Source organism: Cucurbita pepo, chromosome 18, assembly GCF_057944985.1.
Source record: "Cucurbita pepo subsp. pepo isolate OVF chromosome 18, ASM5794498v1, whole genome shotgun sequence".
Lineage (NCBI taxonomy): Eukaryota > Viridiplantae > Streptophyta > Magnoliopsida > Cucurbitales > Cucurbitaceae > Cucurbita > Cucurbita pepo.
Window position 1 is genome coordinate 11,028,898 of NC_141815.1, and position 10,813 is coordinate 11,039,710.

Below are 10,813 nucleotides of genomic sequence, written 5' to 3' on the forward strand. Positions count from 1 at the left end.
GAGAGGATATTTTTACTCAAGATAGTTGACTTCAGACAACTCAGAAACAACAAACATTGATTTATCTGCCGAGTATATATGTAGTCTATGACCAATAATATCTGCATGCATACCTGTGTTCATTGTAGTTCTGCAGTTTTTCTCTTGAATTTTGAACATGTGCAGAAGTTCATCAGGCACGAGAAGAATGACCACTGATTACAACAAAAACCAGAGTATCAAAAGCAAAGTGGCGGTGAATTTGGCTACTGCACTCGAGCCTCCAGGCGCAGAGTTGGGTAGAAACGGGTATGATTCTGGTGGTGGCATCTGACATTCGTCGCCATTGAAGTATACTTTTCTAGGAAATGCCCAACCCTGCTTGAAGGTAAAGGTATCCTTATCCTTCTTCATTAGTACTTCAGATTGTACATTTCCAAATGGCCCTGCTTCCATTAATAGATCATTGTAGAATTTCATGCCATAGAACATGCCGGTATCGTCTGCACATTGAATTTTGTAGTGCAGTTATGTCAGTAAAGACTTAGATAATAACCTTACATTTACATTGAAAGTATAAGGATTTTCGTACTCACTGATGGATTCATAGGGAACAAGGGGCTTGTAGTCAAAACTAAAGACTTGAGTTACATTGTTCAGATTTGGATGCTGCACTGCCAGTGTCCACAGTGTATAGTTCATCCTATAGTTGAAGTTAGTGACAGCAACCTTCACACGCCAGTAATCCTTGTAATTAATCTTTACGTGCCAGTGTACTCGAATAGGACACATGTGATGAGTGCATTGTAGTAAAGGTGTGTTATCCTTTTTAGGAGTGTTTATTCCTTCCTTGTGCAATAGCTTTGAGTCACTCCTGCATAGTGGGATTAAAGGAAAAAAGATGTAGTTATGATCTCTAGCAACTATGCTGAAGATGAGTAAATTAGTTGAAAAGTAACGTTAAAGACATCTGACACAAGTTTACGGTTCCTTCTGATCGGACAACAAGAAGGTTTCTTTTAACAGCCCAAGCTAATTGCTAGCAAATATTGTCCTATTTTGGCTTACCATTTCGAGTTTTCCCCCAAAGTTTTTAGAGCCAGACACTGGACGGTATGTCAGCAGGGATGCTGGTCCTCAAGGTGGTGGATTGTGGGATCCTATATCGGTTGGAGAGGGGAACAAAATATATTCTTTATAAGAGTGCGGAAGTCTCTCTCTAGTAGACGCGTTTTAAAATCCTTAAGGAAAAGCCTTAAAGAGGACAATATTTGTTAGCGGTGAGCTTGGGCTGTTACAACACCTGACACAAGGTTACGGTTCCTTCTCATCAGACAACAAGAAGGTTTCCTATTCTAACAATCTGATGTTCTAAGTATATTAATTTTTATACTGCAGACTACAGTCATGGTATAGCTGTTCCAAGGACAGAGGTTCTGATCTGACCAAGGAAATGTGATCTATTTTAGGATCAAGGAACGCATGAGTGCCAAACCCGTTATTTTTCTTTTTAAATTGATTTATTTTTATGCTTGAGTGATTCATGAAACACGTTTGTTACCATCTGGAGTAGAGAAAGAAGCCTTACTTTATACAATTATGTTTGTGTTGGCAGCCACAGGCGCAGGTTGGGCAAGAGGTGATCGTCTCATTGTAGAAAGTTGAAAGTGATACGCAGCAAGTTGGGTTCTTAGAGGCCAGAAATTGTGAGTAAGTGCAGGTTACATTCCATGTCACTGCATTAGATGGAGCATGAATCAACTTCACGAGGATGCAAAAAAAAAAAAAAAAAAAAAAAGAAGCTTACTCAGTGCTTGAGTTTTCCGGCGGCGATCAGGAGTGAGGAAGACTGTAGAAGGCACAACCTTTGCAGGTCCACATGTGTAGCCTGGTCCTGGACCGAGCAGGGTGAAGTTCTTTGGCAATTTCACAGTTTTGTTTGAAGTGCCGGCTAGCCCAACACTCACCTGAAAGGCGGAGACCGAACCTACTGGATCCTGTCCCCAAGATGCCAATACTCCACCCTTGCAGCAATTTGAGAATTGCTGATTGTAAGGAACACCAGGGAGCAAATCAACAACTACTGGGGTTTTCTTGCAGCAGTGAGGCACATTTCCTTTGAACTTGGAACAATCTCCTTGCTCTGTTGTCTGGGCTCCCACCATCGACCATATTACTTCTTTCTTGGCCCACGACCAGCCTAGAGTCCATCCTGGTGCATTAATATGGCGGTACATCTGAAAATTGTTCATTGTCACTGCAGCCTGTTGCAGTTCAAAAAAGATCTAAGGTCAGTATTTAAAAATAGCTTTACGCCAGCGATCCTGTTTCACAATCTTACAACATATCCATCTGCCGTCCAAGATACTATATCCCATTTGATTGTTATGTTTCCATTTGGATCCAATGGATCGTAAGCCCCTGAATAGAAAGCTGTAAAGATTAGCTACAACACGAAGAGAATGTAAGTTCTTTCTTGTTTTAGCAGTTAAACAAGCACGTACCAGCTGAATAGAAAGCTGTAAAGATCAGAAGTGCTAAAACTGCAATTTTTTGCTGTCGACAGAGAATTTTGTGTAACATATTACTGTGGGTATTGACTTCCATGGCTTGAATGCTTTGCAGGATGAACAAAACTCAGAGGATGGAACTATTCTTTGGGGGAAATTGAGCAATGAAGAGAGCAATATAGTTGAAGAGAATGCAAGAAGATGTGTCACCTCTCACCTACTGGTTGTTAGATAGATAATCCATGTGATATTTTTCAGCTACTTCTCTTAAATCCTTCATTTATCCTTTTCAGTATTTCTGCATCTTGAAGCAAAGCCTTAGAGATCTGGACATGACTTTTCAACTGTCAGTGTTACACCAGAGCCTAGCAGATGTGCAGAACCCAGGAAATCAAGCTTTCTTCCCATTCAACTGCACTGAACCAGTAAGTCTCAGTTTAAATTATAATTTTTTTTGTTTGTCAACGATCTAATAAACACACAACTGAAAGTTTAGGAACTCATTAAACACGTTTGAAAAGATAAAGATCTAACACTTCTTCCTCGGCCTAATCCATCACTGCTTGAATGTTCTTCAAATTCTTTGGAAATGGCTCAATCAAGCCAAAAATTTCTTCAATCTCCTTCAGGACCATCTAAAGGAGATATCTTATCCACCATTTCTATGACAAAACTAAATTTATTATCCACTTCTAATTTTTTTAACAAGTAGTTATGCTATCCTGATATTGACAATGATCTAACAGCTTTCTTTTATTTATGTTTTTTTCCCTAAACAATATTAAACAGCTATTTAATTTAGTTCCTTATTATTGTTAAAACCAAATTAAACCTATTGAGAGTGAGAGATTGCAACAACTATAATGCTTTTGCTTCATCTTTCCCTTTTTTTTGTTCTTTTTTCTTTTTTTTTTTTCTTTTTATATTAATTATAACAAAACCATTCCGACTTACAAAAATAATTCTTTCATCAAATTTCGGGTGGATTTGAAAGATTATTTTCGAAGTAATTTTTTGTTATTGTTTTCAACATTATTTTTCGAGTCGATCAGTTGGGTCGTTGGGTCGTTCAAGTCATGTGAAATGATTATCTTTCCTTGGTAGAATGTCAAGGCAGGAATTAGTAGATATAGTTTTAAGAATTTGATAGTTAATAAATGCTTAATAAAAAATCATAATTAATAAATTATAAGAATAAGAAGCTGTCTCCTAACAAAACGCCTCTATATTAACGCACGTGCCACCTGCCGTCTGGCATATTCGAATGTTTTTCCCTTCAAATTCTTCACCCGCTTCGTTTACTTCTGTCTGAAAAACAAAATTCTGTCTCTCTGTTTCCTGTTTTTTTTTTCCTACAGTCAAGCGTCAGCAATGGCGAACACCAAGCTGGGACCGGTTCTGAAAGATGAGCTCGACATAGTCATTCCCACCATCCGCAACCTCGACTTCCTCGAGATGTGGAGACCATTTTTCCAGCCCTATCACTTGATCATTGTCCAAGACGGCGACCCGTCCAAGACTATCAGGGTTCCTGATGGCTTTGACTATGAGCTCTACAATCGTATGGATATTGATCGGATTCTGGGCCCTAAGGCCTCGTGCATTTCATTTAAGGACTCTGCTTGTAGGTGCTTTGGCTACTTGATTTCCAAGAAGAAGTACATCTTCACGATTGATGATGACTGCTTTGTATGTTCAATCCCCAATTTTCTTTTACACTTTTGATCCTTCCTTTGTCTGATTAATGAACTTTGTGGTTTAATATGTTTTAATGCAGGTTGCTAAAGACCCATCTGGTAAAGAGATTAATGCACTTGAACAGCACATTAAGAACGTGTTGACGCCATCAACCCCATTTTTCTTTAACACCCTTTATGATCCATTTAGAGAAGGTGCTGATTTTGTCCGTGGATATCCATTCACTCTCCGTGAAGGTGTCCCCACCGCAGTGTCTCATGGCCTCTGGCTAAACATTCCAGATTATGATGCACCCACCCAACTCGTCAAACCACTCGAGAGAAACACAAGGTACTTGTTGTTAAACCTAAAATAGATCATAACTGTATATACTAAAATAGTCTAAGATTTACTAGTTTATGATTTGAAGGGTTTGTTACCAAATCTATGATTTTATGGTTTGTTACCAAATCATAGATTTGGAATGTAATCTTCATTATACGCATCTATAAATACATGAGGTCGTGACCCATATAGGTCATCGTGCCATTCAATCTAACATGGTATCAGAGCCAAGGTTTATTTTTTAAACTCCTCGCCATGTCTTCTTCCTCCTCTCCATCCACCATCTCCAACACCGTCTCAACTACCATGGCGACTTTTGGCCTTAAACAATATCCAATCCCTCTACACCATGTTGTCACAATTCGTCTAACCAAAAACAACTTCATCATATGGCGTGCCCAGCTCCTCCCCTACCTACGGAGTACGAAGCTTATGGGCTACCTCGATGGCACCAATGTTGCACCTGCCAAGCTGATCCCTTCCTCAACTGCTGCTGGTGCTGAGCTGGTCTCTAATCCGGCCTATAATCAGTGGTATGATCAGGATCAACAAGTCCTTAGCGGCCTTCTCTCCTCCATGTCTGAGGAGATTCTTCATGATGTGGTTGCCGCTACTACGTCCAAGGAGGCGTGGGATACCCTGCAGCGGATGTTTTCATCGTCAACTCGTGCTCGCACTACTCAGATTCGTGTTGAGCTTGCCACGTCCAAGAAACGAGATCAATCTGCTGCAAATTATTTTTGCAAGATCAAAGGGCTAGCCACCGAGCTGGCCGCCGCCGGCTCTGCCTTGCAGGATGATGATGTGATCGCGTATCTTCTCGCTGGTCTTGGCCCTGACTATGATCCCTTCGTCACCTCAATGACTACCAAGAGTGAAGCCCTCACCCTTGATGATGTGTTTGCACATCTAATGACGTATGAAGCTCGCCAACTACAACACCAGGCTGAACTTCAGTTAAATCTTGGATCTTCTGCCAATTATGCTAGTCGTGGTGGTCAGCAGAAGAATCGTGGGCGTAGGGATCGCGGTCGTGGTCGTTCTCAAGGTTATGCACCCTCTCGTCCTGCTGGTGATCGTCGTGGCCCTTCTGCTCGTCCTTCCTGCCAGATCTGCGGCAAAGTGGGGCATACTGCTATCCGCTGCTGGCATAGGATGGATGAGTCCTATCAAGATGAACCTTCTTCTGCTCCTCCTACGGCACTGGCGGCTACTTCCTCTTACAAGATTGACCCAAATTGGTACAGCGACACAGGCGCTACGGACCATATCACCAGTGACCTGGATCGTCTCGCTGTGCGTGAACGTTATCATGGAGGTGAACAAGTTCAAGTCGGCAATGGAGCAGGTTTGCGTGTTTTGCATACTGGTCATTCTCTAATTAATACTGCTACTCGTCCTCTTGCGTTGCGTAATATTTTGCATGTGCCTGAAATTTCCAAACATCTTCTTTCTGTTCATAAATTTTCTCGTGATAATGACGTATTTTTTGAATTCCATCCTTGGCATTTTTCTATAAAGGATCGACAGTCGAGGAAAAGTCTCCTAAATGGGAGGTGTGAATCTGGTCTTTATCCTATTAAGCCATCCGATGTCGATAATCTCAAGCACGCCTTGGTGAGCAGATCTACTACTCACGCCCAATGGCATGCTCGTCTTGGACATCCTTCATCTCAAGTAATAAAATCCATTTTGCGTCTAAATAATATTTCGTGTGCTAGTGAGTCATCTTTGTCAGTTTGTAATGCGTGTCAGTTAGCAAAGAGTCATCGATTACCATATACTAGTTTTTCCCATAGGTCTTCGTCACCTTTGGAACTTATTTTTTCGGATGTTTGGGGCCCTGCACCTCCATCTGTTGGGGGTTTTAAATATTATATTAGTTTCATTGATGATTTCAGTAAATTTTCGTGGATCTATTTGATGCATGATCGTACAGAAGCTCCTCGTATATTTTTGCAATTCCAAGCTCATGTTGAGCGCCTCCTAGATACTAAAATCAAGTGGGTTCAATCTGATTGGGGTGGGGAATATCAGAAAATTCACAACACATTTTTTCGTTCCCTTGGAATTGGTCATCGTGTTTCGTGCCCTCACACACATCAACAAAATGGGTCTGCTGAACGCAAGCATCGTCATATTGTTGAAACTGGCCTAGCCCTTCTAGCTCATGCTCATGTACCTATTAAATTTTGGGACGACGCGTTTCTTACAGCCACATATCTCATCAATCGTCTTCCTACTCGTGTCATCGATAAAAAATGCCCCTTAGAGCTTCTTTTTCATACCCCACCAAATTACTCCTTATTAAAAATTTTTGGGTGTGCTTGTTGGCCTCATCTTCGTCCTTATAACAAACAAAAGCTCTCTTTTCGATCAAAGGAATGTGTCTTTCTAGGCTACAGTTCTTCACATAAAGGGTATAAGTGTCTTGACACCGATTCTGGTCGTGTCTATATGTCTAGAGATGTCATATTTGATGAAAATGTTTTTCCATTCAAGAGAGCCTCACCTAATTCTTCCCCAATCATGCAGTCGACGCATAATGCCCCTGATTTGTGCACCTTGCATTTGGGTAATAGCAGTACTAATTTGGAGAATGATCACATGCATATGTCTGGGCCTACTAACTCTTTGGATGCAGAAAATTTGGTGTCTACATCAGCTTCGGAATTGCCGCAACAATCCTCCGCGTCGCTGCCATTCGAATCGGCGTTGGTTGTTCCGCCAATGATTGAGGCATCGGCTTCTCCGCCAGCAGATGATATTGCGCAATGCCCGGTCGAATCCTCGGCCGTTGGTCAACCAACTGCTGTAGCATCGGTTGCTCCCCTCGCAACGGCTGATACGGCCGTCCCCTCAAATGTGGATTCTGCACCTACTACTCATCCGTATGGTACTCGATTGAAGCACAATATCAAGAAACCCAAGGTGCGTACAGATGGAACAGTAACATATCTTGTAGCTCGGTCTTCTGCCTCTGAACCTACTTCACATATTACTGCTATGGAGCATCCCCTCTGGCGTCAGGCAATGAATGATGAATTTCAGGCACTTCAAAAAAATAAGACATGGCACTTAGTTCCTCCTCGTGCTGGTCTTAACGTTATTGATTGCAAATGGGTTTTCAAACTCAAACAAAAGCCAGATGGCTCTATTGATCGCTACAAAGCACGCCTGGTTGCTAAAGGTTTTAAACAGCAGTATGGCGTCGATTATGATGATACCTTTAGTCCAGTTGTTAAGCCCACTACCATTCGGCTCTTATTATCTCTTGCTATTTCTCGTGGTTGGGCTATTCGGCAGATTGATATTCAAAATGCTTTTCTTCATGGCCTTCTTAATGAAGATGTTTATATGAAGCAGCCCCCTGGATTTGTGGATTCTCAACACCCTGGTTATCTCTGCAAGCTGGATAAGTCGCTTTATGGCCTTAAACAAGCTCCGCGTGCCTGGTTTTCTCGCCTTAGCTCCAAACTATTACAGCTGGATTTTACACCTTCAAAGGCTGATGTCTCTCTTTTTATTTTTAACAAAACGGGCATTCAGATGTATATTCTCATCTACGTTGATGATATTATTATCATCAGCTCATCTTCTACGGCTACTGAGAAACTTCTTACACAGCTTCAGGATGATTTTGCCGTCAAGGATCTTGGTATTTTGAGTTATTTTCTTGGGATTGAGGTCCGCCATACTTCTAGTGGACTTATTCTGACACAACATAAATACATTCGAGATTTATTAGCCAGAACCAATATGCTCACCTCCAAAGGTGTGCCCACACCTATGCTTCCCAGTGAGAAGTTGTTATTGAATGGTGGTGAAAAGCTCTCACCTGAGGATACTACTCGCTATCGAAGTGTCGTTGGTGCTCTCCAATATTTGTCTCTGACACGTCCTGATATATCCTTCTGTGTCAACAGAGTGTGTCAGTTCATGTCCTCTCCGACTTCTATACATTGGGCGGCAGTCAAACGAATTCTCCGTTATCTACATGACACTATTGATATGGGTTTGTGTCTTACAAAGTCCAGCACTGATTTGTTGAGTGCCTTTTCAGATGCTGATTGGGCTGGGAATCCTGATGATCGTCGAAGCACTGGAGGCTATGTGATCTTCTTTGGTGGCAATCTTATCTCTTGGAGTTCGAGGAAACAATCGACAGTTTCTCGTTCTAGTACGGAAGCCGAATATAAGGCGGTTGCTGATGCCACTGCCGAATTAATTTGGATCCAAGTTCTCTTGCGTGAGCTCGGGATCTCGCAAGCGCGAGCGCCTAGCCTATGGTGTGACAACATTGGTGCCACCTACCTATCCGCCAATCCAATCTTTCATCGACGGACGAAGCATGTTGAGGTTGATTATCACTTCGTTCGTGAACGAGTATCGACTCGTCAGCTTGATGTTCGACTCATATCTTCCAAGGATCAGCTCGCCGATATCATGACAAAGCCACTGCCAGCTCCTTCTTTTAGCTATTTTAGGCGCAATCTGAACTTAGTAGTACATCGTCCAGATTGAGGGGGGGTGTTAAACCTAAAATAGATCATAACTGTATATACTAAAATAGTCTAAGATTTACTAGTTTATGATTTGAAGGGTTTGTTACCAAATCTATGATTTTATGGTTTGTTACCAAATCATAGATTTGGAATGTAATCTTCATTATACGCATCTATAAATACATGAGGTCGTGACCCATATAGGTCATCGTGCCATTCAATCTAACACTTGTAACATCTCAATCCTATGAGAGCAGATATTGTCTTCTTTTTTCTTTCCATTTTCTGTTTCAAGCTTTCTCTCACGATTTTTAAAACGCATTTGTTTGAAGAGATTTCCATAGTCTTATAAAAATTGTTTCGTTCCTCCCTCCTATCGATGTGGGATCTTATAATCCACCCCCATTTGGGGCCAACGTCCTTGTGTACACTCATTCATCTTTCGTTTCCCTCTCCAACCGATGTGAAATCTCACCATCCACCCCATTTGGGCTCAGCTTCCTTACTAATACTTATTCTTCTCTCCAATCGATGTAAGATCTCACAATCCAACCCCCTTCGAAGCCAGCGTTCTCGCTGGCACACCGTCTACTATCTGACTCTGATACCATTTGTAACAGTAGATATTTGTTTATTTGGGCTTCCCCTCAAAGTTTTTAAAACGCATCTCCTAGGAGAAGGTTTCCATACCCTTACGAAGAATGCTTTGTTCCCCCTCCAACCGACGTGAGATCTCACAATCCACCCTTCGGGGCCGTCAAGAGTGATGCTTGCCAAACATTGTAGAGATTTGGGTTTCATGATGTTTGCTTCTGAAAATCTAATGTTTTGACGGTATGATGTTCACATCACAGGTACGTCAATGCGGTTCTGACGGTACCAAAGGGCACTCTCTTCCCCATGTGTGGAATGAATCTAGCATTCAACCGTGAACTAATTGGTCCCGCCATGTACTTTGGACTCATGGGAAATGGCCAACCCATCGGTCGCTATGACGATATGTGGGCTGGCTGGTGTATGAAGGTATACACAATTTAACCATTTCTTCAGTAGTACAATGTTCAATTCAAACCAAATGGTCGACATTTTTGTAGGTTATCTGTGACCACTTGGGATTTGGAGTGAAGACGGGATTGCCATATATCTGGCACAGCAAGGCAAGCAACCCATTTACAAACCTGAAGAAGGAATACAAAGGAATCTATTGGCAAGAACAGATCATACCCTTTTTCCAAACTGTTACCCTACCAAAGCATTGCGACACTGTGCAGAAGTGCTATATTGAACTCTCCAAGCTGGTCAGGGAAAACCTCAGTTCAGTCGATGAGTATTTTGTCAGGCTTGCCGATGCCATGCTCACTTGGATTGAAGCTTGGAATGAGCTGAATCCATCTGGAGAGGAAGCAACTGAGTTATCCAAGGTTGTTTCAGAATAGTTTACTCATTGTTTTTTACTTCTGTTTTTAAGATTTAATGTTTATTACACTAAATGCTTAATTACTTACTATTTAAGATTTCTTTCAAATGAAAATTTGACTCATGCTGCTTTGCTTATATCTCTCTCTCTTATCCGAAACATTTCTTGTTCTTCCTTTTTTTTACTTATAAATGTGCGTTTAAATGGAGATCGTTTACTAAAATATATGAACACGAACATTTTAGTACGTCTAGTGTCACAACTTCATTGAGAGAAAGTAGGTTGTGACCTCCACACATCAAGACCGACAAAAGGCGACCCTCGAGTGGCGTCTAGCCATGTTTAGGCCAAGATTGAGAAGTGTCATGATGCGGCTGAGG

General features: G+C 41.6%; 2 protein-coding genes and 1 non-coding gene across 4 annotated transcripts; 2 read left to right on the forward strand and 1 right to left on the reverse strand.

The window, feature by feature from the left end:
• Positions 1–43: 43 nt before the first annotated feature.
• LOC111779709 (COBRA-like protein 4) lies at positions 44–2,624 on the reverse strand. Its single transcript, XM_087119647.1, has 6 exons — positions 2,484–2,624; positions 2,321–2,400; positions 1,787–2,243; positions 1,568–1,715; positions 576–853; positions 44–482 (listed from the first exon to the last, which is right to left on the reverse strand). The coding sequence occupies exons 1-6, from the start codon at positions 2,584–2,586 to the stop codon at positions 199–201; spliced, it is 1,350 nt and encodes a 449-aa protein (XP_086975773.1). The 5' UTR covers positions 2,587–2,624; the 3' UTR covers positions 44–198.
• LOC111779710 (UDP-arabinopyranose mutase 1) lies at positions 2,556–10,570 on the forward strand. 2 transcript variants are annotated; one of them, XM_023659830.2, is made up of 6 exons: positions 2,556–2,692; positions 2,783–2,914; positions 3,848–4,178; positions 4,267–4,517; positions 9,871–10,039; positions 10,111–10,570. In XM_023659830.2, exons 2-6 carry the CDS (start codon positions 2,862–2,864, stop codon positions 10,450–10,452), a joined length of 1,146 nt encoding a protein of 381 aa, XP_023515598.1. In that variant the 5' UTR covers positions 2,556–2,692; positions 2,783–2,861; the 3' UTR covers positions 10,453–10,570. The 2 variants fall into 2 exon arrangements, with proteins under 2 accessions (XP_023515598.1, XP_023515596.1); XM_023659828.2 differs by having other exon boundaries at positions 2,575–2,712.
• On the forward strand, positions 5,298–5,437 carry LOC111782997 (small nucleolar RNA Z247). Its single transcript, XR_002813253.2, has one exon. It is a non-coding gene; the product is annotated as a small nucleolar RNA Z247 (small nucleolar RNA).
• Positions 10,571–10,813: the final 243 nt, after the last annotated feature.